At 43.2% G+C, this 24282-nt stretch overlaps 1 protein-coding gene across 1 annotated transcript in view; it reads left to right on the top strand.

Moving 5' to 3' along the window:
• Window positions 1–24282, top strand: part of cpne7 (copine VII) — a gene marked incomplete at both ends in the record, with an annotated part of 64434 nt that overhangs the window by 28227 nt on the left and 11925 nt on the right. The window contains 7 exons of the mRNA XM_083759943.1: window positions 94–177; window positions 313–402; window positions 1265–1363; window positions 1740–1826; window positions 2266–2325; window positions 5678–5811; window positions 22194–22248. Of these exons, the coding sequence (XP_083616069.1) occupies window positions 94–177; window positions 313–402; window positions 1265–1363; window positions 1740–1826; window positions 2266–2325; window positions 5678–5811; window positions 22194–22248 (609 nt within the window). The remainder of the gene's footprint in view (window positions 1–93; window positions 178–312; window positions 403–1264; window positions 1364–1739; window positions 1827–2265; window positions 2326–5677; window positions 5812–22193; window positions 22249–24282) is intronic.

Genomic DNA, 24282 nt, shown 5'->3' with positions numbered 1-24282 from the left:
ATTTTTCAATAGCTAAAGCATAACATAATGCACACCAAAAGGATGGGTTAATAATTATAATAATAATAATGACTGTCATCTCTGTTTCCGTAGGATCTCTTCAGTAAGTCAGACCCCTTTTTGGAAATATACCGCATTAACGACGACGAAACGGAACAGCTTGTGCACAGAACAGAGGTAAAGAGCCTCCGCACGCCGCCTCGCTTGTTGTGTCTTCTAATCATTTTCCTGCAGCGCTCGACGCTCGGTGCTCGGTTTGCCCCTTTTCGCTGGAATAATCAGTGTTTGGTTTTTTTTCCTCTCCGTTCACAGGTGATTAAAAACAACCTGAACCCGGTGTGGGAGCCCTTCAAAGTCTCTCTCATCTCTCTGTGTAGCTGTGATGAGGACAGGAGGCTCAAGGTGAGTGAACCATGGAGGACTTCTGGGGCCTCTGTGAGGTAAGGTCAGCCAGATCAAATGAACACAAAGAACAGCATCTGTCATGATCGGCACAGCACAGTAAAATCCTCCACTAACAGGTTTTACTGTTAACTGTGGAGGAAGAAAGCAATTCATATTCATGCTTTGCATGTAGGAAAGCATGCATATTAATGTTTTTTCTTCCTACACTGTCATTTCTTCTTTTGCTTTTTTACTCCCTTTTCTCCACAAATTAGTCGTTAAGCCAACATATCCCCACCCCCCCCAACACACACATTTCGATTTGAATCCACAAATTACAAGGAAACAAATATAATGAGGTTGACAGTTCATGTTCACTTAAGGATACACCTCCTCCTCCACACAGACAAACTGCCTAGAACAGCCGAACAGAACAGTATTTGGCAAGTTGTTTGGCTTTGCTTTTTGTCATTCCAGCTATTCTTAGGCCACTCATGGTCAGTTTATACACACACACACACACACACACACACACACACACACACACACACACACACACACACACACACACACATGTATTGTCGCTGCTGATCATCTAGCCTTTTCAATGACATTCCCAACATAGGGATGCCAGGTTGAAAGCCTTCAGTCAATTTTTTTAAATGTTTAACCAATTTTTTTTTTTTTTTTACAATTTCCTTTAACTAAATGATAACTACTTTGGATCAATTTTTTCCCCCTCCATTTCCTGAAAATTAACAGTTTTGTAGATCCAGCTTTCATTCCATTCCATTACATTACATTACATCCATACTGTATGTAAATGCCAATATGCAGAGAGTAATATTTCAAGACATCTCTCTGTGTGTGTCACCTACAGTGCCTAGTCTGGGACTATGATTCCAGAGGGAAGCACGACTTCATCGGCGAGTTCTACGCCACCTTCAGGGAAATGCAGAAGCTCTCCAGCGGAAATAAGGTCAGTGAATGATAGCGGCAGACAGAACCCTACCCAGCCATGTGCATCACTAATGTACCACTGGCTTTACTCTAGAGAACTCCATCACAGAGCAGAGGTGGTGGCCTGCAGCCAGTGAGATATGAGGAAGATGTATCGCCTGGTGCAGATGTCATAATGACATACTGTATTCCTGTGCCTTTTCAGGTGTCATAATGACATACTGTATTCCTGTGCCTTTTCAGGTGTCATAATGACATACTGTATTCCTGTGCCTTTTCAGGTGTCATAATGACATACTGTATTCCTGTGCCTTTTCAGGTGTCATAATGACATACTGTATTCCTGTGCCTTTTCAGGTGTCATAATGACATACTGTATTCCTGTGCCTTTTCAGGTGTCATGGGATTGCATCAATCCAAAATATAAACAGAAGAAGAAAAACTACAAAAACTCTGGAGTTGTCATCCTGAATGATCTTAAGGTAATTCCCCTGTAATTCTCATTTTTTTTGTTTTAGTTTTTTTTAACTAGAAAAATGTTTTGGTCATGCCACTTCACTGTCATGGCCTCTGCTCAGTAGGCCTATCTATAATACTGAAATAATTTGTTTTAGGCCTGTGACATAAATGTATACGATATGCCTGGGCACACTAACGCATACTGAGCCAATGCCCGGGTTGCCATAAAAAAAATAAATAAAAAAAAATCCTTGGAATGATAGTCATTAATCAGTATACCAATATGTTTGCAGATGTACAGTTTATGAATATGTAAACATTGTGCTTCGAATGACTGTTTACAACCATGGGATTTGTCAAACATCTGACGCAACAAGTGCATCCATTTAGCAACCATTCATAACGGTGATGATTTATTCAGAAAAACACCACTTTTACGTATGTATTGTTTTTGTCTTGCAGCTCCACAGAATGCATTCCTTCCTCGACTACATCATGGGAGGGTGCCAGATCCACTTTACGGTAGAGTACTTGGAGCAGCCCTTCAGTAGCAACGGTGGCCCTGGATGGGTATATGATTCATTCACCACACTCCAATCCTCTGCGTATTAACCTATTTAGGCCTGATGTCGAAATTTAAAAAATGTCTTTTTAAAATGTATTCTTTCCTGAAAAACCTCATCTTTCTGACCCCAAAAAATGATATGTAATTGGCCGCCGACCCCCATCTGAAAATATGTTGTTCCAGGTGCCCTCCAGAAGCAAAGATTTGAGTTAAAAAAACTCAAAGAATATATATTCAAAGATTTTTCATGGTTTTTCAAAAGTAGCAGACCTACAAGTTCATAGCGCGCCACTCGGTGGCGCGCTATGAGCTTGTAGATCTGCTATTTTTCAATAGCTAAAGCATAACATAATGCTAACACCAAAAAGGGGTTCCCGCCCAGAATGGCTTAAAAGCTGTCATCCGTGGTTAAGGTGTCGTTGGAGATAACCGGCATAGTTATTACAGTTGTTGTTGTCATAGCCTAATTTCACTTGCTAGTCCATTAAAAGGCTATGTGGAGTCATTCAGACCTGCGTGGTCATTAAATATTACATTCTCTAAATGTGAAAGATTACACATTGTTCAAATTGTTTTCCCCAGGCATTATATTAGTTAAATTCGTTTTTTTTCTCCATATGCACCGTACAGTATGTACACGTACAGACAAGTTTTCAGCTGGAGGCTTTTTGGAATGAATTCAAATCTTTCTCTAACTCTGGCCCTTCATTTTGCCCTTCATGGTGCTGTCTTATTCCCTTGGCAGATTACTGATGCAATGAATATTAATGATGACATCTACATCTAGATTTAGTGCATTGCAGTAGCTCTGCTTACAGTTCTGTATATCTAACACTTGTTAGCTTGTGTCTCTCAGTAGGGAAATATTGACCTAATGCTATCCTTTAAAAAATAATCAATTAGTTATTAGCAAATTACTTATTTTTAAAGTAATTTTCTAATTACCATGGATGTTAATTTAATGTTGGAACACATCGACGAAATGCAAAATTGTTCTCCCCGTGTCTCCTAGGGTATAGGTACACTCACGAAAAACATGCAGTAATCCTGGTCTCTATACCGCCTCCCCCTGGCCAGCCAGGGCGCCTGATGGAGGGGAAAGGAACTGGTTGGAATAACGTGTTCCTTCCACGCGCTACGTCCAACCGGGGAAACTCCCCCCTGTCAGGTGAAAAGAAGTGGCTTGGACTCCTCATGCATTGAGAGAGTGAGCAAGGATTACATTAGACAATTGTGAAAAGAAAATGTGTTCCGAAAATCACGGGATAACATTTTGAGAAAAAAAGAAAAAAAAAAAAGAAATGTGTTTGTTTACACATTTTGATTCACACCGTGGCAACCTTAGCAAAGTTGTTCTGAAAAGGTTTTCCACCAAAATCTTTTTTTATGTTTTTTTGTGGCTTTCGCCTTTATTTTATATTTTTTATGAAGGTAGGCAGGAAATGGGGAGAGAGATGGGGGGTGACATGCAGTAAAGGCCGTCGGGATCGGGAATCGAACCCGCGGCACACTGCCAGACTGGGTTACCAGCCAAGGTGCCTGGACCGCTGAGCCACGGCACAGGCCTTTTTTTGCACCAATTTTGACCTCAATTCAATTCAAGACCGTTCAACTGTTTTACTTAGAAATTCAAATAAGATCTTAGGTCTTCTAAGGTCTCATCCATATTATGCGTGGTGGTTTAATTTATTCTGTCTATGATCTTTATGCGTATGATCCGTCCTGAATAAACCCACATACAGTGGCCACTACAGTGTGAATATGAATATGCATTTCTTTAGAGGTCAGAATATTGTGACCTGCAGATCGAGCTACATGTGGATTGGTTTGGCGCTCAGCGCCTCAGGCCTCTTTATCTGTATTGAATAATGTCTAGGCCTCCAAAGCATCATGGGACTAAAAATAAACGATTCTCTCATAACTCTGCTGTCGGAGAAGAAACCACCTAACTCCATTTTAGCCCATTTAGGCCTGACGTCGAAATTAAATAAAAAAAAGTCTTCTGAAAGAATAATGTTACATTTTACATTTACATTGTTACAATGTTACATTTTACAAAAATAGCAGACCTACAAGCTCGTAGCGCACCAGATCTGCTATTTTTCAATAGCTAAAGTATAACGTAATGCTTAAAACACCAAAAGGGGTTCCCGCCCAAAATGGGTTGGGTTAGGTTAGGTTTTAGGTAAATTTTTCTGAAAATGAAAAAATATAGAAAACAGTTTATTTTTGAAAACAAAGCAATAGGGGGTTTGTTATTTATAAGGCTTTCTTCATTTCCTGAAAAATGAACATTTTGGAGTCAGGTGGGTTTGCAGAGATGTGACATATGAGCACGCTGGAGGAAATTGACCAACATTATGTAAAAGGATTCGAGTTGTTGTTTTGTTGTTTTTTATTATATGATTAAAATTATAGTCTATACAGTTAGTGCATACTAATCTATTGAGACAAATCTATTGGCTTCAAACACATTCGTTTTATTAAATCAGTGACAGACGGTGAACTGATGGACAGCTTGTGCTAGAAAGGGAAAGGAATGAAGGAACTACTTTCAGTGTTGACATCCAATCATAAATAATATGATATTATGATTATGAAACTGTGGTATAATCTCATATTTGTACTGGAGCTGATCTACAACACTGAGTCTATTTCATGGTACAGCACTTATTTTTGTGTATTATTGCTTAATGTGTGTGTATATATATATATATAATTATTTTTTTACATGCTGGCACCTGGCCAGCGTTTCTATTGTAACAGGTGGCATGGATTGTGTTGGATTACACAGAATCCATTTTAACCATTTAAGCCAGTCTTCAAGCTCACAACATGGCACATTGCAGCCCATTGTGAAAATGTTCGCCCCAAAATAGGGATAACATTCAATCACATTTGCAAGGGTGAATGTGACCGACTAGTCACTACCAGGGCAAGGAAGGACACAACACAGGGCAGCTTTCTTGAGTTTGTACCTTTATTCCTCCATGTGCAGGGAATTATACACAATAATATCATTTTACACAGGAGAGGCGATAGCTCTCCCCTGTCCGGACAGAGGCTATCTCCTCAGTGTTTGTGGAGGTGACTGATTTAACCTGTTGTGCCTTTGATCAAGTCCATGATGCACAACAGGTGCGCAGCCACGCCCAGCTCTGAGTCCAGTTCTAGTTTGACTCAGGCCAGGTCACCCAGGTGTGACTGCTTAACTCAGTCATCCTCCTTCCCACAGTGAAATTCTCACAAAGGATGGACCTTTTTTGCCCATAGTTTTCATGTTTTCTTTGATCTTTCCTCTTTGATCAGGTGGCTATCGACTTCACGGCCTCCAACGGGGACCCCAGGAACAGCTGCTCATTGCACTACATCAACCCCTACCAGCCCAACGAGTACCTGAAGGCTCTGATCGCTGTGGGGGAGATCTGTCAGGACTACGACAGGTTGGTCAACCTCTCATCTCTCACTTTAAAACCCTTGTTGTCCCAACTCGGCCCTTTGGTGTGGTTTGGGCTGAATGCTCCGACAGGGCAGAGTGGGGGGGCCGACTCCGTTCTCTGCACTTCATCTGTCTGCATGTCGAAGATAGGACGGAGCTCAGTCACCTGATTGAGATGTGCCTCTTAGAGAACCTTGGGGAGAAACTTAAAGGCCGATTAAAAAAACAAGAGAAAAAGGCTTCACACTCGTAGCCACGATGCTTTATATTTATTGACAAGAATCCAACGTTTCGACCTTTCGGCCTTCTTCAGGGAATACACAAGCCATAGGACAAACACACACGTATAGGGGAGCAACAACAGGTGGACTCCATGGGGGGTGTGGTCGTCATCAGGAAAAACCAATCAAGTGATTGGGAAGCCATTTTGAGGCAAGTAACAATGCATAAATACCAAATATAACCAGATAAACATAAACATAAACATAAACCTAAACATTCAATGCACAAGAAGTGTTTACTGTTTAGCATTTTTATATTAATTTAAGAGGTTTTAAATACATTTAATACATATTAGAAATCATCTAGAAAAGGCTGGGGAGACAGAATATATTAGTTGTACAGAGAAAACACTCAAAACACTATGAAAGGTAAATACATTAAATGGAACAGGGCAGTTCTTAGGTCACACTCATGAAAGAGAGAAGGTCGAATTGGTAGGGCACCTGAGGGTCTGTTATATTATAGACCGTACTTATTACAATTCAAGTGGCAAAAAGATACATTTCAATATCATAAATAGAACCCATATTTTGTACAGCGTCAACAAGAATTATATTTGCAGTAAACACTGGAGGACACAGGTAGAGGGCAATGGGTTTGAAAAAAAAGGTTTGCAAACGTTAAGCTCTACCAACTGTCACAGGAAAACGCTTCAATCTAAATGTTAAGGCCGTTAGGGGCAAGGGTGCAGGGTTGATATCCAGGAGGATTCTCTGTTCAGCAGTGCTTTGACGTTCCGATACACCACTGTTCTATTTTATTTTGACGTTCCGATACACCACTGTTCTATTTTCCAGGCGTTGCTGCGCGGCACAACGCCTGTGCCGTGTCGCTGCGCACCCGGTGTGTGTAAGGCTTCATACGGGCACGTGTGGTTTTGCCCACATAGTATTTGCCACAAGGACAATAGATATATATGATATAGATAGAATATATATATCACCCCTTGTGTAGTACATGTGATAGGCACCATATTTGTAGTTTCCCTGTGGGATGCACTGGGCACAGGCACCACATTTGTAGTTTCCCTGTGGGATGCACTGGGCACAGGCACCATATTTGTAGTTTCCCTGTGGGATGCACTGGGCACAGGCACCACATTTGTAGTTTCCCTGTGGGATGCACTGGGCACAGGCACCATATTTGTAGTTTCCCTGTGGGATGCACTGGGCACAGGCACCACATTTGTAGTTTCCCTGTGGGATGCACTGGGCACAGGCACCACATTTGTAGTTTCCCTGTGGGATGGGGGTCAATAAGTACGCTGAGACACTACTTTAGGAGGGGGGAGATCTGAATGGACAAGTGAGTCCCTCATATTTCTGCCTCGTTTAAACACACCTCGAGGGGGGTCAGTGAAAACATTACACCACTGTGGATCCCTTTGTAGGATGTGCCAATGCCTGTAAAGGATGGGTTAATTGATTCGGCAGTTCTGGAGTACTTGGTAATAAAAAGGGGGATCGCATTATTATTTTTATTTTTATTTTTAGGGGCAGTTGTGAAGAGGTCAGCTCTATATAGATCTATTACTGATCTTGTCAATAGCCGAATTCAATTGCCGTTCGTTCAGTATACCCACGCTCTTTGAACTTGTGGGTCATTACTTACTTACGCCTACTGTATAGCCCAACTTTGGGCATAGGCCACGATTCACGAACAAGAGCTCTCCAGACATCACGGTCCTGGGACATCTTCTCCAGCTGTCCCCATGTGTGGCCAGATCTCTTCACATCTGCATCCAGGTCACGGCGCCAGGTGTTTCGTGCTCTGCCTCTCTTCCTTTTCCCTTGTGGGTTCCAGAACAGGGCATATCGTGTGGTTCCAGAACAGGGCGTCGTGTGATGCTAGATGCAGGCTTGTGAAGAGTGTGGCCGATCCATCGCCAGCGCCTTTGGATGATTTCTTCCTCTTGTGGGTCATAGTTTTCACATTAGTCTCATTTTTGCAAATGCGTTTCAGTCTGCAGAACTGGCTGTAAAGAAGACTGTTTTTAAGAGGAAGGGGATGGTGGCTATCGGCTCTCAACAGACTGTTACGGTCTGTGGGTTTTGTATATAGATCTGTGTATTAGATGTCATCCTGACGGATGATCCATGTGTCTAGAAAGCTGACTATGGGGATCAGAGTGCATGGTGAACTTCAAATGTTGGGAGGAGGAATGTGGGGTGTAGGACTTACTCCATCCTCGTTATGGATTGACAGAGCTCGCGACTCCCACATTGCAGATGTGACAGCCAACAACTTAAGACTGCTGTCTTCAGCATGTCAGGCTGACTGACTAACGGGATTTAAAGGGGGCTTGTCGTAGAACCTATACAGGACTAACCCCAGGTCCCCAGATGGGACTGTTCAATCTGCAGGGGCCTGCACTCCCGCTCACACGTCAGCCAGCCAGCGGACACTATAGGTCAACTGACCGTTGAAGGCTGTGTGCTGCTAACTGCGGAGCCCAGCACACCTTTTCTTTGTATATTAGTAGGCTCAGAACATGCACACAGAGTGCTATAGACTAGAGCAGTGGTTCCCAAACTTTTTCGTGTCAAGGACCCCCAAATTAACATTTATTAGACCACGGACCCCTATTCGAAAACACATGCCAGTGACCCCGATAAGGGAGGACTTTTACGGCTCTGGCAGTGATTCCGAAACATATTCATTTCATGGACCCCCCAGTTTCACACACATTAGTCTACGGACCCCCGATTAATGGCATTTCTATCTCTGAGACCCCAATTTATATTGTAAAACCACTGTTAATTTAACTCTGATAGTGTACAAATGGAACCAAATGGGTCCATTTGTACACTCTCTGAGTTACAGACCCATAAGGGTCCATTTGTAACTATCTCTAATTAAGCTAGGTACCCCCTGGAACTCCCTCAAGTACCCCCAGGGGTCCCCAGACCCCACTTTGGGAACCCATGAACTAGAGACTCCTTCTTGCAATCAGCCAACAGCCTCTATAGACTATACAACGCATAATAACTTGTCTTTTTGTGATTATGTCCTTTTGTGTCTGTTTGATTACCGTTTGTTTATTTCACATGATGCTGCTGTAACGCAACAATTTCCCTGCAGGGATAAAAAACTACATCTCATCTCATTCTCTTGAGAGAGCCCAGTTCTTATTTAGTCACTAATGCTATTCTTTATTAATGCATGGGCTCTCTCTCTCGAGCCCATGCATCTTCTTTATTATTTTGTTATTAATCCTCAATATGTCTTTTATACTTTTTAAATATTTTAAAGGGAAACTGGAGCTTTTAGACATACCCAGAGTATGTGCAGAGTTTGGGTTGTGTGGTGTGTGCATTGGTATTGCTGAACATGCTAAAGTAGTAGTAGCAACTATTAGCACTAATCAGGTGAATGAGTTTTATTCTTATTTTTAGGCAGGTTTTTATACCCGGGGTTGTGCACAGTCAAAGTATTTGCAGACATTGGCTTATTTGATATTGGTATGAGTAATGTGACTGCATGTCGTTGAGACTTTAATTAAACGGCGTGAGTTGGTACTGGTGTAGCTTAAGTCAGCCCACCTGGGTTGTTTACTCCGTGACATTGTGTCTAATGTTGGGTTTGAGGCACAAACGGAGGCAATAGATATCGGCATTATTGTAATTATTATTATAGTCGTCGTTCGTTGTCAGAGAGAGAGAGAGAGAGAGAGATGCTCGCCTCGTCCTCAAGAGATTGTACAATAGGCATTAGAGTTACTGGTCTACCTTAAGTCTTTTATCTTGTACGTACAAGATAATTATTATCTTGTACGGACAAGATAATACCTTGTACGGACAAGATATTATCTTGTACGGACAAGATAAAATATATTTTGAATGCATGGCCATTCAGGGAAGAAGAATATAGGCTATAGAACGTAGAATCCCTATCGGCGATGTCATTGGTAGGCAGCAGGTTTCTGAATTCTCATTAGCCCGCCAATGGGACGCAGAGTGAGTAGAATTATTCCATGTTATAATGAGCAGGGACGGCCTTAGGAATCTGGAGGCCCGTTTCAAGACCAAATATGAGGCCCCCATATACCTATGACATCATTATTTTGTTGATACATCCGTATATATTGATACGAATAGTTTGACTGTTCAATATCACACGCAGCTATTGTTTTACTCGTTTCTCCGACATATTGTAAGCCACATTTTTCACATGTGATTAAATAAACACAGTTCCTGGTGCTGGCTGTTATCTGTTGTTTAATCTCCAACATGCGTTTTGTAGTTCTATTTTTAACTATTTGTTTGGGTTTGAAGTATTCTGGTCTCTAGCGTGCTGATTCCTTTTAGCTTGCTGTGTACCAGATAAAATGGTAAATGGTACATTTATATAGCGCCTTTATCCAAGGCGCTTTACATAGATTGTGCATTACATTCACCCATTCACACACACATTCACACACCTTTACATAGATTGTGCATTACATTCAGCCATTCACACACACATTCATACACCGATTGCGGCGGAAGCCATGCAAGGCACCAACCAGCACATCGGGAGCAATGTGGGGTTCAGTGTCTTGCCCAAGGACACTTCGACATGTAGACAGGAGGAGGAGGAGCCGGGATTCGAACCGCCGACCTCTTGAGCCACAGTTAAGAGTTTTGTTATTTCTGTAGGAGTTTTGCGATTATTATTTTTTTGGCAGAAGGAGAAGGAAAAAAAAAACTAACAATAACAATAGAAGACCAAGTCCTTTCAGGACTGCTTGGTCCTTTAAATAAAAAAAGATCATAGAAATAAATACACAATAAAGAGAGTTCCACCGTGTTCAGTTTGGAACATACAGACACAGGTTTGTGTTTCCACCGCATTGTGTTGGACGGAACAATTGTCATTGTTTGATGCCTAGCTGAATGGTTAGAGAGCCTGTCTGGAGAGAAGGAGTCTCCTGAGGTTTGAATCTCAGTAAGAGATGCTGAGAGGTGGCTCACCATCAGGTGGGATGAGATGTTGATCCATCATTTCTTGATCTTTCTGCTGTTCCTTCGTCTGGAATGTGGTCTCGGTTGTTATTGCTGTTGTCGTCTGTTGTCGTTGGTTGCCATGGCTGCCAGTTCCCACCTGATGTCGTGTGGGAGTTCTGATTGGTCCAGAGCGTACTGAATAACTTCTAGCTTACATAACATCTTAAGACGAGGACTCAAGTCTAAGATGAACAGCTCATCAGAGATATTGTGAACTCCTTTGTATCCTCCAAAGAGGAAGATATGATCTCCCACAATGCAACAGCACATACTATTCATTGGAAATGGTCCTTTCCCCTTGGGCTCAACCTTCTTCCAGGAGAAGGTCTCTGGACTGAATTTACACACATCATTGAAGGTCTGGTTACCGTTCCAGCCACCAAATATGTACAGCTCTCCATTGTAGGTAAATGCTGAATGACACCAGCGTCCTTTTGGTAGAAGTTGTGCAGAAGGTGTGTCCAGCCAGGCGTTTGTCTCTGTGTCAAACACTCTGATGGTGTTGTAGCTCCTCCGGTACCCCCTCCCGCCCCCGAATACAAACATCTTGGTACCAATGATGGTGGCAGAGTGACATTGTGAATCAGGAGGTGGAGTTCCTCTGGTGTTAATTAAAGACCAGACCATTGTGCTGGTGTCCAACTTGTACATGTCATTCGTGCATTCAGTCAGATTGGTGTATCCTCCATGGATAAACATGACCTTCTCCAACACACAGGCTGAGTGGAAGCTCCTCCCCTCTTGAACAGTCCCAGAAACCCTGGGTTGGAACCATCTGTGGGCGTCAACATCAAATGCATAAAGCACATTGTAATACTGCCCTTCCCAGAACCCTCCCCAGATGTAGATTGTATCTTCAACCAACACAGCTGTGTGGCCCCAGCGCCTGGATGGAACCTCAAGGTCACCGTCTCCTCTTCCTGGTTCCACTGGAGGTAACTTCTTCCAGCATAAAGACACTGTGTTGAAGACATGGACCTCCATCTGTCCCATGTTGTTGAAGGTCCCTCTATCACAGCGGCCTCCAAAGGAATACAGTTTGTTCCTCACTGCTACAGCAGCATGACGGTCTCGCTTTGGTCCTCCTGCTTTGGAAACGGTCCAAGACAACATCACTCTGTCTGTCTGTCTGTCTGTCTCTCTCTTCTCTCTCTCTACGTCTACAGTCATTTTCAACAGGGTGCATCCTCTTATATCTTCTGGTGTGAAATCACACGCGACACAAACTGTTGCCATGCACGCCTTAACAACGCCAATTAGTGCAGACAGTCCACTGAGTAACTCAAAGTGAGGCTGAATGACAAGCATTTTGCATGCTGGCTCTTTGAGGGGAGCTAGCGCCCCCTATGGCCAGCTTGGTGTGTTTGTGTGTTCTCAGGGACGGCCTTAGGAATCTGGAGGCCCGTTTCAAGACCAAATATGAGGCCCCCATATACCTATGAGATCATTATTAATATTTTGTTGAGACCCCCCTGAGGGTGGAGGCCCATTTCAATTGAAACTGGTGAAACATACTTAAGGCCTCCTATGATAATGAGCATTGTTGAGGAATTATATAACGATATAGGGTTATGCATAGTATCTCATAAGCCTACAACAGGATATAATCTATGGCTTGTGAAGGAACATAAAAAGAGGGAGTCTGTGATGTAGACTGGTCCTAATCTGTTGAGAGCTTTATGAAGTAATAGAATGACTCTGGAAGATACAGGACGACTATAAATAACACCCATGTCGCCTGGTTCAGGGGTCACTCCCTTTGGTAAAGGGAAAAAGAACATGTGTATCCACTCAACACATTTTCCAGCTCCATCCATTTTAAAGCACCTCGACACGGTGTACCGTTCTGCCCTGAGATGACCCATCTTAGACCCATCTTAACTGGTGACAGTTACGGTACCCATCATGGTACGAGAGAACACTCTATGGGAACGCAGGCTAGCTTATCCTCTGTCTGAGAGGTGTGATAAGCATTGTTATTAGGTTTGTCTCCACCAGGCCGAAGGCAAGGGGAGAGAGTATGTTTTGCTGTGTGTGTGTGTGTGTGTGTGTGTGTGTGTGTGTGTGTGTGTGTGTGTGTGTGTGTGTGTGTGTGTGTGTGTGTGTGTGTGTGTGTGTGTGTGTGTGTGTGTGTGTGTGTGTGTGTGTGTGTGTGTGTGTGTGTGTGTGTGTGTGTGTGTGTGTGTGTGTGTGTTCAAGGTTATCTTTATTTGTCTCCCTTGGGAGAAATTTGTCTTGGAGACAGAGTCACAGCTGCATACAAATAACAGACATGTTCACATACGAAAAAGAAAAAACACCATGAAACACCCAACATACACAAAACAGAGATATTGCACACATTCCCTTGATAAAGTGCATCCCTGATTAAGCATTTTAGTTGACAGGGGAACAAAAGAGTGTTTAAATCTATTATATACACATCGTGGAGTTCTATACCTCCTACCGGATGGCATTAGCTCGTACTCTCGGTACAGTACATGCAAGGGGTCAGATACAATATTCCGAGCCTGTCTCACCACTGCTTGTTCAAAGATGGAGGAGTGTATGTGAGGAGTGTATGTACAGTATGTAGAGTCAAAGTTTAAACCAGAGGAGTGTATGTATGTACTGTATGTAGAGTCAAAGTTTAAACCAGAGGAGTGTGAGCAACTTTCAATGTGAGAAGAGAGAAGTGTTATTGTGATCACACCTTTTCTGTGAATTAAGATTCTTCTCACTCTCTAAATAGTCGAGATTAATTCTTTCTGTGCTGCGTTGCTATTTATTGCTCTTGTGTCTCACAGACAGTCATACACGTTTCTTAACACCACTGATTCTTAAATATCTGGGACATCTAACTATGGCGGCGGTGGTTCAGGGGTAGAGTGCCTGGATGATGGTAACCGCAAGGTTGCCAGTTCAAACCCTGTGGGCTCCCCCAGAGTTACTGTCGAAGTGTCCTTGAGCAAGACACTGAACCCTTAATTGCTCCCGTTGTGCTAGTTGGTGCCTTATAATTAATTGCATTTTATAACGCTTTTCCAAGTGCCCAAAGCGCTTTACAATGGCTCATTCATTCATACATTGGGAGGTGAAGCGGCGAACAGTCGACGCCAGCGTCCTCACTTCCCACATTCACACACCAATGGTGGCGAGCTCACACCGACCGACTTCAGTGTCTTGCCCAAGGACACTTCCACATGTGGACAGGAGGCGGAGCCGGATTCGAACCGCCGACTCAGTGATCATTGGACGACCTACTCTACCTCCTGAGCCACAGCCGCCCTTGAATGGTTTCCGCTGCCATCGGTGTATGAATGTGTGTGACTGGGTGAATGTAATGCACAATCTCTGTAAAGCGCCTTGGATAAAGGCGCTATATAAATGCACCATTTACCATTTACCATTTTAACTATAAATGCACCAAGTCTCTGTACATCTGTACGTCTGTAATCCACATAACTCCAGAACCGTTCGCCCCACCGACTTCAAATTCGACACACCCGTTCTAGCCCACCACAGGGGGTGCAGTGCCCGTCGGACCCACGGTTGTCCAGAACCGCCCCAAAAAAGGCCTCTGTCCCGTCTCTGGACACAGGCGCCCCTGCCCAGTGTCCATATATGGAGCTGGCCTGTTCTGTCATCATTCTGACATCTGCATAGACTCCATATTTGGGCATGCCTGACAAAGAACTCCATATATGGGCATAAAAGTGACACAGACATAATATCTGGGTGGGGCACGCATTTCCCAACTGTCCAATCGTTTAAAGTATAGCCACTGTAGAGGCTCCAACGGGCACCACTCTAGTGTGGGTTAATTGGTCTTGTTAATTAGTATGTTGTACTTTTCTGAGAAAAGATCCTGTCATCTGATGGAACTAAGCCAAATGAGCAAATTAGCAGTCCGACATGCAATTTATGCAGATCCTCCGTTACAGGCAGTGTCTTCCTAATTATAGCATCCAACAGATAACAGTATAAGAACCACTGAGAAATAGTAGCTGGCCCATGCAGTTGCGTCATCTTTTTGGTGTTTACGTAGGCTCTCAAGAGCCTCTTACATCCAAACATGCCTCTGGGTGAACTGCTACAGCGTGCGTGGGCAGCTCTTCCCCTCATATAAGCATGGATTATTATTCAGGTACCGATGTGGGCAAGCAAAGCTCTTACAGCATAGTGAATATCAGGTGATGTGGGATTCTAGAGTCCTTACGGAGCGGTGCGTTGTGGTGCTTGAGTGGGTACCTTTTGTCTGTGTGGGCAGAGGCTTGTTTGGTCCTGTGGAGAGGGATATTATATCGGGCACAACCCACAAGTGAGGCTCACTGGCTCATCATCTGATGAGGAAGTGAAGAACTATTCCGCTCCATTGTGAAAATCCTGTGGGTTAATTCTCAATAATTCCCTGTGTATTCACCTTACTGATACGAAATCCACATGCAAGCATTGGCCCTCTTATTAGCTGTATCAGGAGACTCATACACCGCTCTTCTTTTTGACGATGAACGTGTTGAGTGGAAGTTTTATGTATCTTCCAAACCTCAGGCTGGTAGAGGAAGTCATTAAATCAATTTTCTCAGGGATAAAAAAAGACGGTACAAGTTATTTATAATGATTCTGAATACTGTATAATGTTCACCGTTTTCGAGCTTCATCTCTCTGCATTCAAAGTAAGATGAGGTGTTTAAGCTCCACATTATTTGGCTACCGTTGTTGTTCTGACAAACACGTATATGGGGAGTGAATGACCGGTAAATAACAGCTGTGAGAACGATAGCACGATTGCAGCTGGAGCATCACTGTACGTTGTGGATACTGTGCATTATAGTTGGTGTATATAGAGGTGACCTAAATCTGTTCAGCCGGTTAGATAATTATGCTGTCCCACTATACTTATCCGTATTGTGGAGTAGAGCTGCTTAGTGACACCCCTGCAGTGGATTGACTGGATATTTTTAATTTGCTCTCAAAGGACATTTATGTATGTATTGAATTACTATTCACTTTCTGCTCAACTTCATCTCCCCAGCTGCTGCAGGCTATTTTTAAGCATTTTTCTGTTTCTGGAAATCTGGGGAGATCCACCATGGGATTCATTAGAAGCTAGATTTACCATTAAAACACCATCGGGGCCCATGACGTAAATCACCGTCAAGTTCAAGTGCACGGTCATGTGCCCCGAGACGGAGATTGATAATCTCCGTCGAATTAGTGCTATGAAAACTGATCGCATCGCTCTACAGCCTAGAGGCGCTTGTTGACGATGGGCACATTTTTATTAATGGATGAAATGGGCCCGGGCTCTCAAGCAGTGTTGTTTTTGGCAGCAAATTTTTATTTTAGTTTTAGTCATAGTCTCTTGAATAGTTTTCACTTAGTTTGTCACATTTCAGTCGCCTGGAATGTTCTAGTGTTTAGTCTAGTTTTAGTCGACTAAATGTCATATGATTTTAGTCGACTAAATCTACAGTTGATTTAGTCGACTACAATGTGTTTTGACAGGCCTTGATGTCGTTGTAATGACATATTTTACACTTTGGTTGCATGCTGAAAATAGCAGATATACAATCTCAATGTATATCTGCTATTTTCAGCATGCAACCCAGCATAAAACTGGATCTCTTGTCCACTAATCCCTTCCTAACATTTTAGTCTAGTTTTTATTTGTTGACGAAATTGTCAGTATATTTAGTCTTAGTTTTAGTCATCATAGATTCGTTTTTATTTAGTTTTAGTCAGTGAAAAAAGGTAGTCGACGAACATTTTTCGTCTTAGTTTTAGTCGACGAAAACAACACTGCCCTCAAGGTGTTAACAGCCACTGTGTGAATGCTCTGTAAAAACCCACATAGCCTGCATGGGATCATGGGTTTAAAGCACTAGTCAAACTAAAGAGAACAAGCAAGTCCAGTCTGCTAGGATAAAAGTATACAAAATACAAATATTTTAACAATATTGTGCTTGCAAAAACACCAGTGTTGTTGGAATGATAGTGATAATTTGTCCTTTGCACATTTGAAATCCAGAGTTGCAAATTGCTTTACAGAACATAATAATTCAACATTTGGGTTTCTTTACTTTGACAAATACTGGACCATACTCATCCTAATTTGAACAAATGGCCTTGTATGTAGTAACAGGGAGTAATGATAGTGTAGCCTTAGCAGTTATGTTTTTCTCTGTTTACTGAGAGCATCAGAGTAGGCAAGTGTAGTCCCATGGGGGAAATAAATGGAAACAAGGAACATTAGAGCTTCACCTTCCAACATTCATGAGATGAATTACATCATTTTCATGCCAGGAATTAGTTTGGTCTTGAGAATAAACGTATAGTTTATTAGCCTCAGGCTCTATTGTGATAAATGACCATGCATGACCTGCACTCTTTGGCTACACCAGCAAACACATAATGAGACTTTTTAGATGAGATTCCACACCACTTCCAACTTCATAGAGATCAGCCATGCATAATGACTTGAATGATCTTACTTAGACTTAAGGCTCATACATAGTCTGGATTTTTGGTGGTGGGGTGACCACCGAACTACAACATGACGTCACGAGCCGTGGTGAAGAGCAAACCACCGCCACAGCCCTTCTCTCTGTTTTTACTCACCACCGCTCAACGTTATTTCAGCTCCGGTGGTCACCTCACCACCGGAGCGGTGGTCACCTCACCACCGGAGCGGTGGTCACCTCACCACCGGAGCGGTAGTCACCTCACCACCAGAGAGGTGGTCACCTCACCACCGGAGCGGTGGTCACCTCACCACCGGAGCGGTGGTCACCTCACCACCGGAGCGGTGGTCAGCTCACCACCGGAGCGGTGGTCAGCTCACCACCGGAGCGGTGGTCACCTCACCACCGGAACGGTGGTCACCTCACCGGAGCGGTGGTCACCTCACCACCGGATCGGTGGTCACACCGGAGCGGTGGTCACACCGGAGAGGTGGTCACACCGGAGAGGTGGTCACCTCACCACCGAAAATCCAGACTATGAATGAGCCTTTAGTTCCTCCCGTTCCTACTGGAACATTGGGCGACGAGTCCTCTCCATTTGCTCCGGTCTTTGGCGACCCTTTCTAGCTCCGTGCCAGCTGACACCCATCTCGCTTAGGTCTTCCATGGCTGTCTGTCTCCATGTCTTCTTTGGCCTCCCTCTCTTCCTCTTTCCACCTTCTGGCATCCAGTCCATTGCCACACTTGCCGGTCTCTCTCTTGGCAGTCGGAGTACGTGTCCAGCCATTCTCCTTCTCCTTTCAGAGACGATGTCAGACAGTGATGCTACCCCTGCCCTTCTCATCACCTCCTCGTTGGTGATGTGGTCTCTCCACAAGATCCTCAGGATGGATCTGAGGCATCGTCGGTGATGCTGGCTGTCTTCAACCACATCTCACAGGCGTAGGTCGCTGTTGTGATGACCACTGACATGTAGATGCGTAGCTTGGTGGCCGTAGTGATAGCTTTTGACGACCAAATGTTGCGGAGCCGTTGGAACACTCCTGCAGCTTTGCAGATTCTGCTGTAGACGTCTTTCTCCACATCTCCTGTACTTGAGATGTTACTTCCAAGATGGGTGAAGTTGTCAACATACTCTGTCGTGTTGGCCTAGAGTGAGTGGTGGTCTTGTCCGACAGTCATGGCCTTGGTCTTTTCTTGGCTGATTGATCAAGGGAATGAACTGTGGCAAATACATGAAGAGCAAAAACAAATAATACTATAGATCACGTTTCCCGTTTGGTTTGTCCTTTTGGTATATCCATCTTCTATTCCAATTCCAGCTTGTAGCCGCTGGTGAGACTAAACTAGTTGTTTACTTGATTCAGCATTTAAATGGGGATTGGGGAACCAAAGCATTTAAATGGGGATCGGGGGAACCAAAGCATTTAAATGGGGATTGGGGGAACCAAAGCATTTAAACGGGGAATGGGGGAACCAAAGCAAAGCGCAGCCGAAAAGCTGGAACCAGCAAACTGGAACCACAATTTATTTAATTTCATTTTATTTGTATTTATTTTTTCAATATCCGTCGCCTAGACCAGATCACATGGGCCAGTTTGGAACGAATAGCAGGCTTTCCTCTGAGGTGGAGATTGTGGTGACCGGAGGTTACTCATCTATTAGACGGGATAGACGCCCCAGCTCATGGCGTCTGTGGCTCAGGAGGTAGAGCAGGTCGTCCAATGATCCCTGCGGTCGGTGGTTCGAATCCCGGCTCCTCCTGTCCACATGTCGAAGTGTCCTTGGGCAAGACACTGAACCCTACATCGCCTCCAATGAGTCGGTCGGTGTGAGCTCGCCACCGTCAGTGTGTGAATGTGGGAAGTGAGGACGCTGGCGTTGACTGTTCGCCGCTTCACCTCCCAAGCGCTTTGAACACTTGGAAAGGCGCTATAAAAATGCAATTCATATGACCATGTGACCATTGGCAGAGTATGCGCCCATACACTGTTCTGTTGATGTTCGTATACAGTACAGCAGTGGTTATCACCAGGCCAGCCGTGTTCCGATGAAAAAACTCTGCGGAATTTCCGAGGATTCTTAACACGTTCATGTTGTAGTTTACTTTACCAAGGCCAGCGTAATATTAACCAGTGGACCGACCCATCCCGCGCCTCCTCCCCTCATTCTGTGAGCTGTTTTTATTCAGATGGGGGGGTGTTGTTTCTTGTTTTCCAACACTCATGGATTACCTAACAGAAATGTCGAGCGTCTGAAGCAGCTAGCCTATTTGCTAGCTGGTTTGGTTAACATGCAAAAAAGAATTAGGCAGCGTTTCGATCGCTCCGAGAGGCGAGAGAGAGAGCTGAGAGACAGAGAGTGTGTGTTTGGAGAGACTGCATGCGTCAGAGGGAGAGAGAGAGAGAGAGAGAGAGCGACCGACCGACAGACCGACCGACCGACCGCATGCGTCTGCGAGCGACAGCGTGAGAGAGAGAGAGAGCTGAGAGAGAGGGACAAAGACAGTTTGGAGAGACTGCATGCGATGTGCGTGCGAGAGAGAGAGCGAAAGTCTGTGTGTGTGTGTGTGTGTGAGAGAGAGATAATATGAAATGTTTTCATAGTTTCACAAGATATTATTACTCAAAATGTTAATGTAACACATCTGTTTACACCTTTATTTATTTCTACATACATTGTTTTATCTTGATTGTCTCGTTCCACTTTTGGTAAATGGTAAATGGTGCATTTATATAGCGCCTTTATCCAAGGCGCTTTACAGAGATTGTGCATTACATTCACCCATTCACACACACATTCATACACCGATGGCAGCCGAAACCATGCAAGGCACCAACTAGCACATCGGGAGCAATTAGGGGTTCAGTGTCTTGCTCAAGGACACTTCGACAGTAACTCTGGGGGAGCCCGGGTTCGAACTGGCAACCTTACGGCTACCATCCAGGCACTCTACCCCTGAGCCACCGCCGCCCCACTTTTGCTTTGGCAATGTAAACGTATGTTTTCTCATGCCAGGCAATACAGCTAATTTAATTTGAATTGAGAGAAAAGCTTTAGCTGAGAGAGATGAAGCAGGAGCCAGGGGTCCCATATAAAATGTTGTTGCAGATTAAACTTTTCAATAGATTTCATAGATAGCTCTGTTTTGGTGCCTACCTTTCCCTGCATGGTGCCCAGTCTGCCCTCCTTTCCCTAGTGCCCACTCTGTTTTGGTGCCTACCTTTCCCTGCATGGTGCCCAGTCTGCCCATGCACCTTTCCCTAGTGCCCACTCTGTTTTGGTTGCCCATGACAGTGTTGTGTTGGATTCATGTTCAGTATTTTTAGACGCCCACTTAGTCGCAGCATGAGGCATCGTTTGTGAACTTGTAGATCTGCTATTTTCGACTAATGTTACCCTCAGAATAGGGATGCTAGGGTTTTAACAAATTGATCTATACTCTCCAAGGCCCATGTACTGCTGAGAGGAAGACGTTTGTGTTGTATTTTATAAAGGCTCTGGTTGAGGCAGATATTCCTCTTGAGAAAGCCCCCAAGCTGGCCCCTGGTTATCTGGCTGGCAGGCAGGCTAACTGGCTGACTGACTGACTGGCTAACTGGCTGGCTGGCTGGCTGGCTGGCTGGCTGGCTAACTGGCTGGCTGGCTGGCAGGCTGGCGGAAAGCCACTGGCTGGCTGGCTAGCTAAGTATATGTATGTTCATGTTGGACCCATTGTAATTTCATTTCACATTTGTGATTTGTACTAAAGAATGTTCATGAAGGAGTGAATTATTATTGAATAAAAATGGATAAAGTCGAAGATTTGACTTAATAGATCTTAATTACTTTGTTGTGGTACTTTAAGGTTTATTTAGCATATATATTTAGAGTTATCTTTGCTCTAAACACATTGATTATAGTCCTGGATAACTGTCTAAAAAAACCTTAAAAGAAAAAAGAAACACAGAAAAAAACCCAGAAAAAACCCTCAGATTCCGTTTGGCCTTAGTTATCACACATTTTCATGTAGCCTAAAAGACCCCTCATACAAGATTTATCTTGTTCAAATGTCCCTCATACAAGATTTATCTTGTTAAAATGTTTGACGTCCGAACGTGTATACGTCCTATGCATCCGTCGATTGGATTCCCCTATGAACTGAACCTGTCAATGTGCTGACATCAAGGTCATTTCAAAGACATTGCATTTGACGGTGTTCAACTCCAATTCTTCTCCTTGAGCTCAATGTGAGACGTATGGCCAGAATGTACAGTATAATGTACACTGCTTTGATCGTTGGGCCGTGCAGCCACACCTCCCCCACTCGCCTTCCTTTCATCGCTGCAAAACCACAAAGGATATATCGGGGAATAAGATAAACAACTGTAATATCAGCTAATCAGAGGGGGCAATGTTAAGTTCAATCACTAAATTAAAAATAGCACAAGAATCTCCAAGAATTGCACACAGGTGCAAATAATGTCTTCAGGGAGAGTGGAGCAAATTTAAAATTGTAATGCGGTGAGTGTTTCAGCACATTTTAATTAATCATTATAACAAGCTTGAAAAAGCAGGGGAGTTGCCCTTGGAAAAGTCAATAGATGAGTATTCTCATCAATATTTTCCATTTGATCAGTGGTTAACTACAGTGACTATAACATTATGTATGACTGCTTCCTTCATTTACATTTCAGTGACAAGAGATTTTCGGCTTTGGGATTTGGTGCCAGAATTCCTCCCAATTATGAGGTATGTATTTTATCGGATAAACATTCGTTAGTTAATATTCATGTATACACACATACTGCACAGTACGCTCACATTTGAGAGACACTTGGAAGTGTATTATGTATAAAAAAAACAAAGAGGGCGGGTCCACACATTGGTTTGTTTAACACTAGGAAGTCTGAGCAGCCGTTCTGACCGAATTTGAGATTTCAACGTTTATTTTCTTAGCCCATGGAGTCCAGAGAAAGTTCCCCTTGCATGACTTTGTCTAAATATTCGATTGAAATCATCTCTGTTTTTTTTTCCATTTGAAACGTTTTGTAAATATGATTTTAGGCATATATCTCTTACTCAGTCTGACTATAATCGGCCCAATCGACCGCCGTCACCCTTTCTCCCCCTCTCGTCTTTTGTTTGCGCTGCTTGATAATGGTGACGTTAATGGTGATTCCCCGACATTTCCTTTTCACTTGATATCGTTTCGTAGAGAGCGCCTTATATAGCGCCTTATATACCAAATGAAAGCCCCAATTCCATAGTTTACATGGTATTTTGAATTTTTTTAAATGAGCAAAAAATGAGCGAGTTATGATCTAAAGAAAAAAGGTGGAGAAAAAAAAAGAGCACACAAACAGACAGCTGGAGATGTTGTTGTTGTTCAAGCCTGCATTCCATGTCCAACGAATTAAATCATATACGTTTGGATGGTTAATTAACTTGGAATTTGTTTATTATTTTGATAAGATAATAGGAATATGAATACAATGATTATCATTGTTACTATTATTATTATTATTGAATGCTCGGTTAGACTCGACCCGACATTTACTTTCCATGAAGCGAGAACGCTTGCCGATGCGCGATACAAAATAAAAAGTGTTTGGAATAATTCCAACCAGATAGACCTCCCGAACCGCTAAATGTTTTGTCAGTCAAAAGAACAGTTCTTTCTGCAAGCGACGTGGAACGTATGTAGGCCTGCTGCTGTGGATGAATTTGTTTCACAGCACAGCCACAGCCTATTCTGGCATATAGGCTAAATATCGCCAGCTCTTTGTCAGTCAAAATAGTTCAGCTCCTTCTTTATCTGTAAACTTTTCTGCAAGCGACCAGATCCGTGGAACTTTCCTTTTTCTCTCTCTCTCTCTCCCTCTCAGGGAAGCATGTAAATGTTCATGAATTCAATAACTGCTCGATGTTATAAACAGCAGCTGAGCTGGGGTTTCTCCTCAACATGCAGTGGCATTTCACGTGTGGAGTTTATTTTTTGTATCACCAGGCTGCAGGCTTTCTATTTAGTGTGCAAGGCTATTTAGCAAGGCTATTTAGTGTGCATTTAGTGTGCAAGGCTTACATCCGGTACATCCGTATGCGCTGATTTCCATACACAACACATACACGATCCGTATCCTCTCCTCACCGGATGTTGAATTCACAGTGCTAACGGCCGTATTCTGAACGATGTTTTTATTAATTAAACTGATATAACAACATAACGTGGCTAATAATTGTTTATTTGGAATGTACTTTGGCTGGTAATTTAGGTAGATATAACGCGACTCACTTGTATAAGTAATTTACCGCGGACAGGCCGCATTTAATGCAATACATTGGCTTTAGTAATGTTGTTAGCTTATAATATTAGCAACTGTAAGCTAACGGCTGGAGGACTACGGACAATCCGGTCAATAACATCATTACACTTAAACATTAATACAATTATGTCATGTTTACATGCCTAGTCAAGCAGTCTGTACATCGCGTGGGGTCACATATATTAATTACATCGATAACACACAAGAAAAGACAAGTGATCTTTGCTCTTTTGGAAGGAAAAAAAAGAACAACAAAAGGCATGTTGCAATATAGTACTAACGGGCAACGTTAAAATATATATTTTTCACATGTAGGCCTATTATTAGTTTTATACATTTTAGGAGTGAAAACATGTGTTAAGAAACATATTATGATTTAATTCGTTGGAAATGGGATGCAGGCTTGAACAATGTCTTCTCCAGCTGGAGAGGGACGTGTGGGGGAGAGAGTGGCCAATCA

This window comes from Protomyctophum parallelum (genome assembly GCF_964188405.1).
Source record: "Protomyctophum parallelum genome assembly, chromosome: 2".
In the NCBI taxonomy this organism is placed as follows: Eukaryota; Metazoa; Chordata; class Actinopteri; order Myctophiformes; family Myctophidae; genus Protomyctophum; species Protomyctophum parallelum.
Note: the sequence above shows the minus strand (reverse complement) of the source record. Positions and strands in the feature narration are given on the sequence as shown.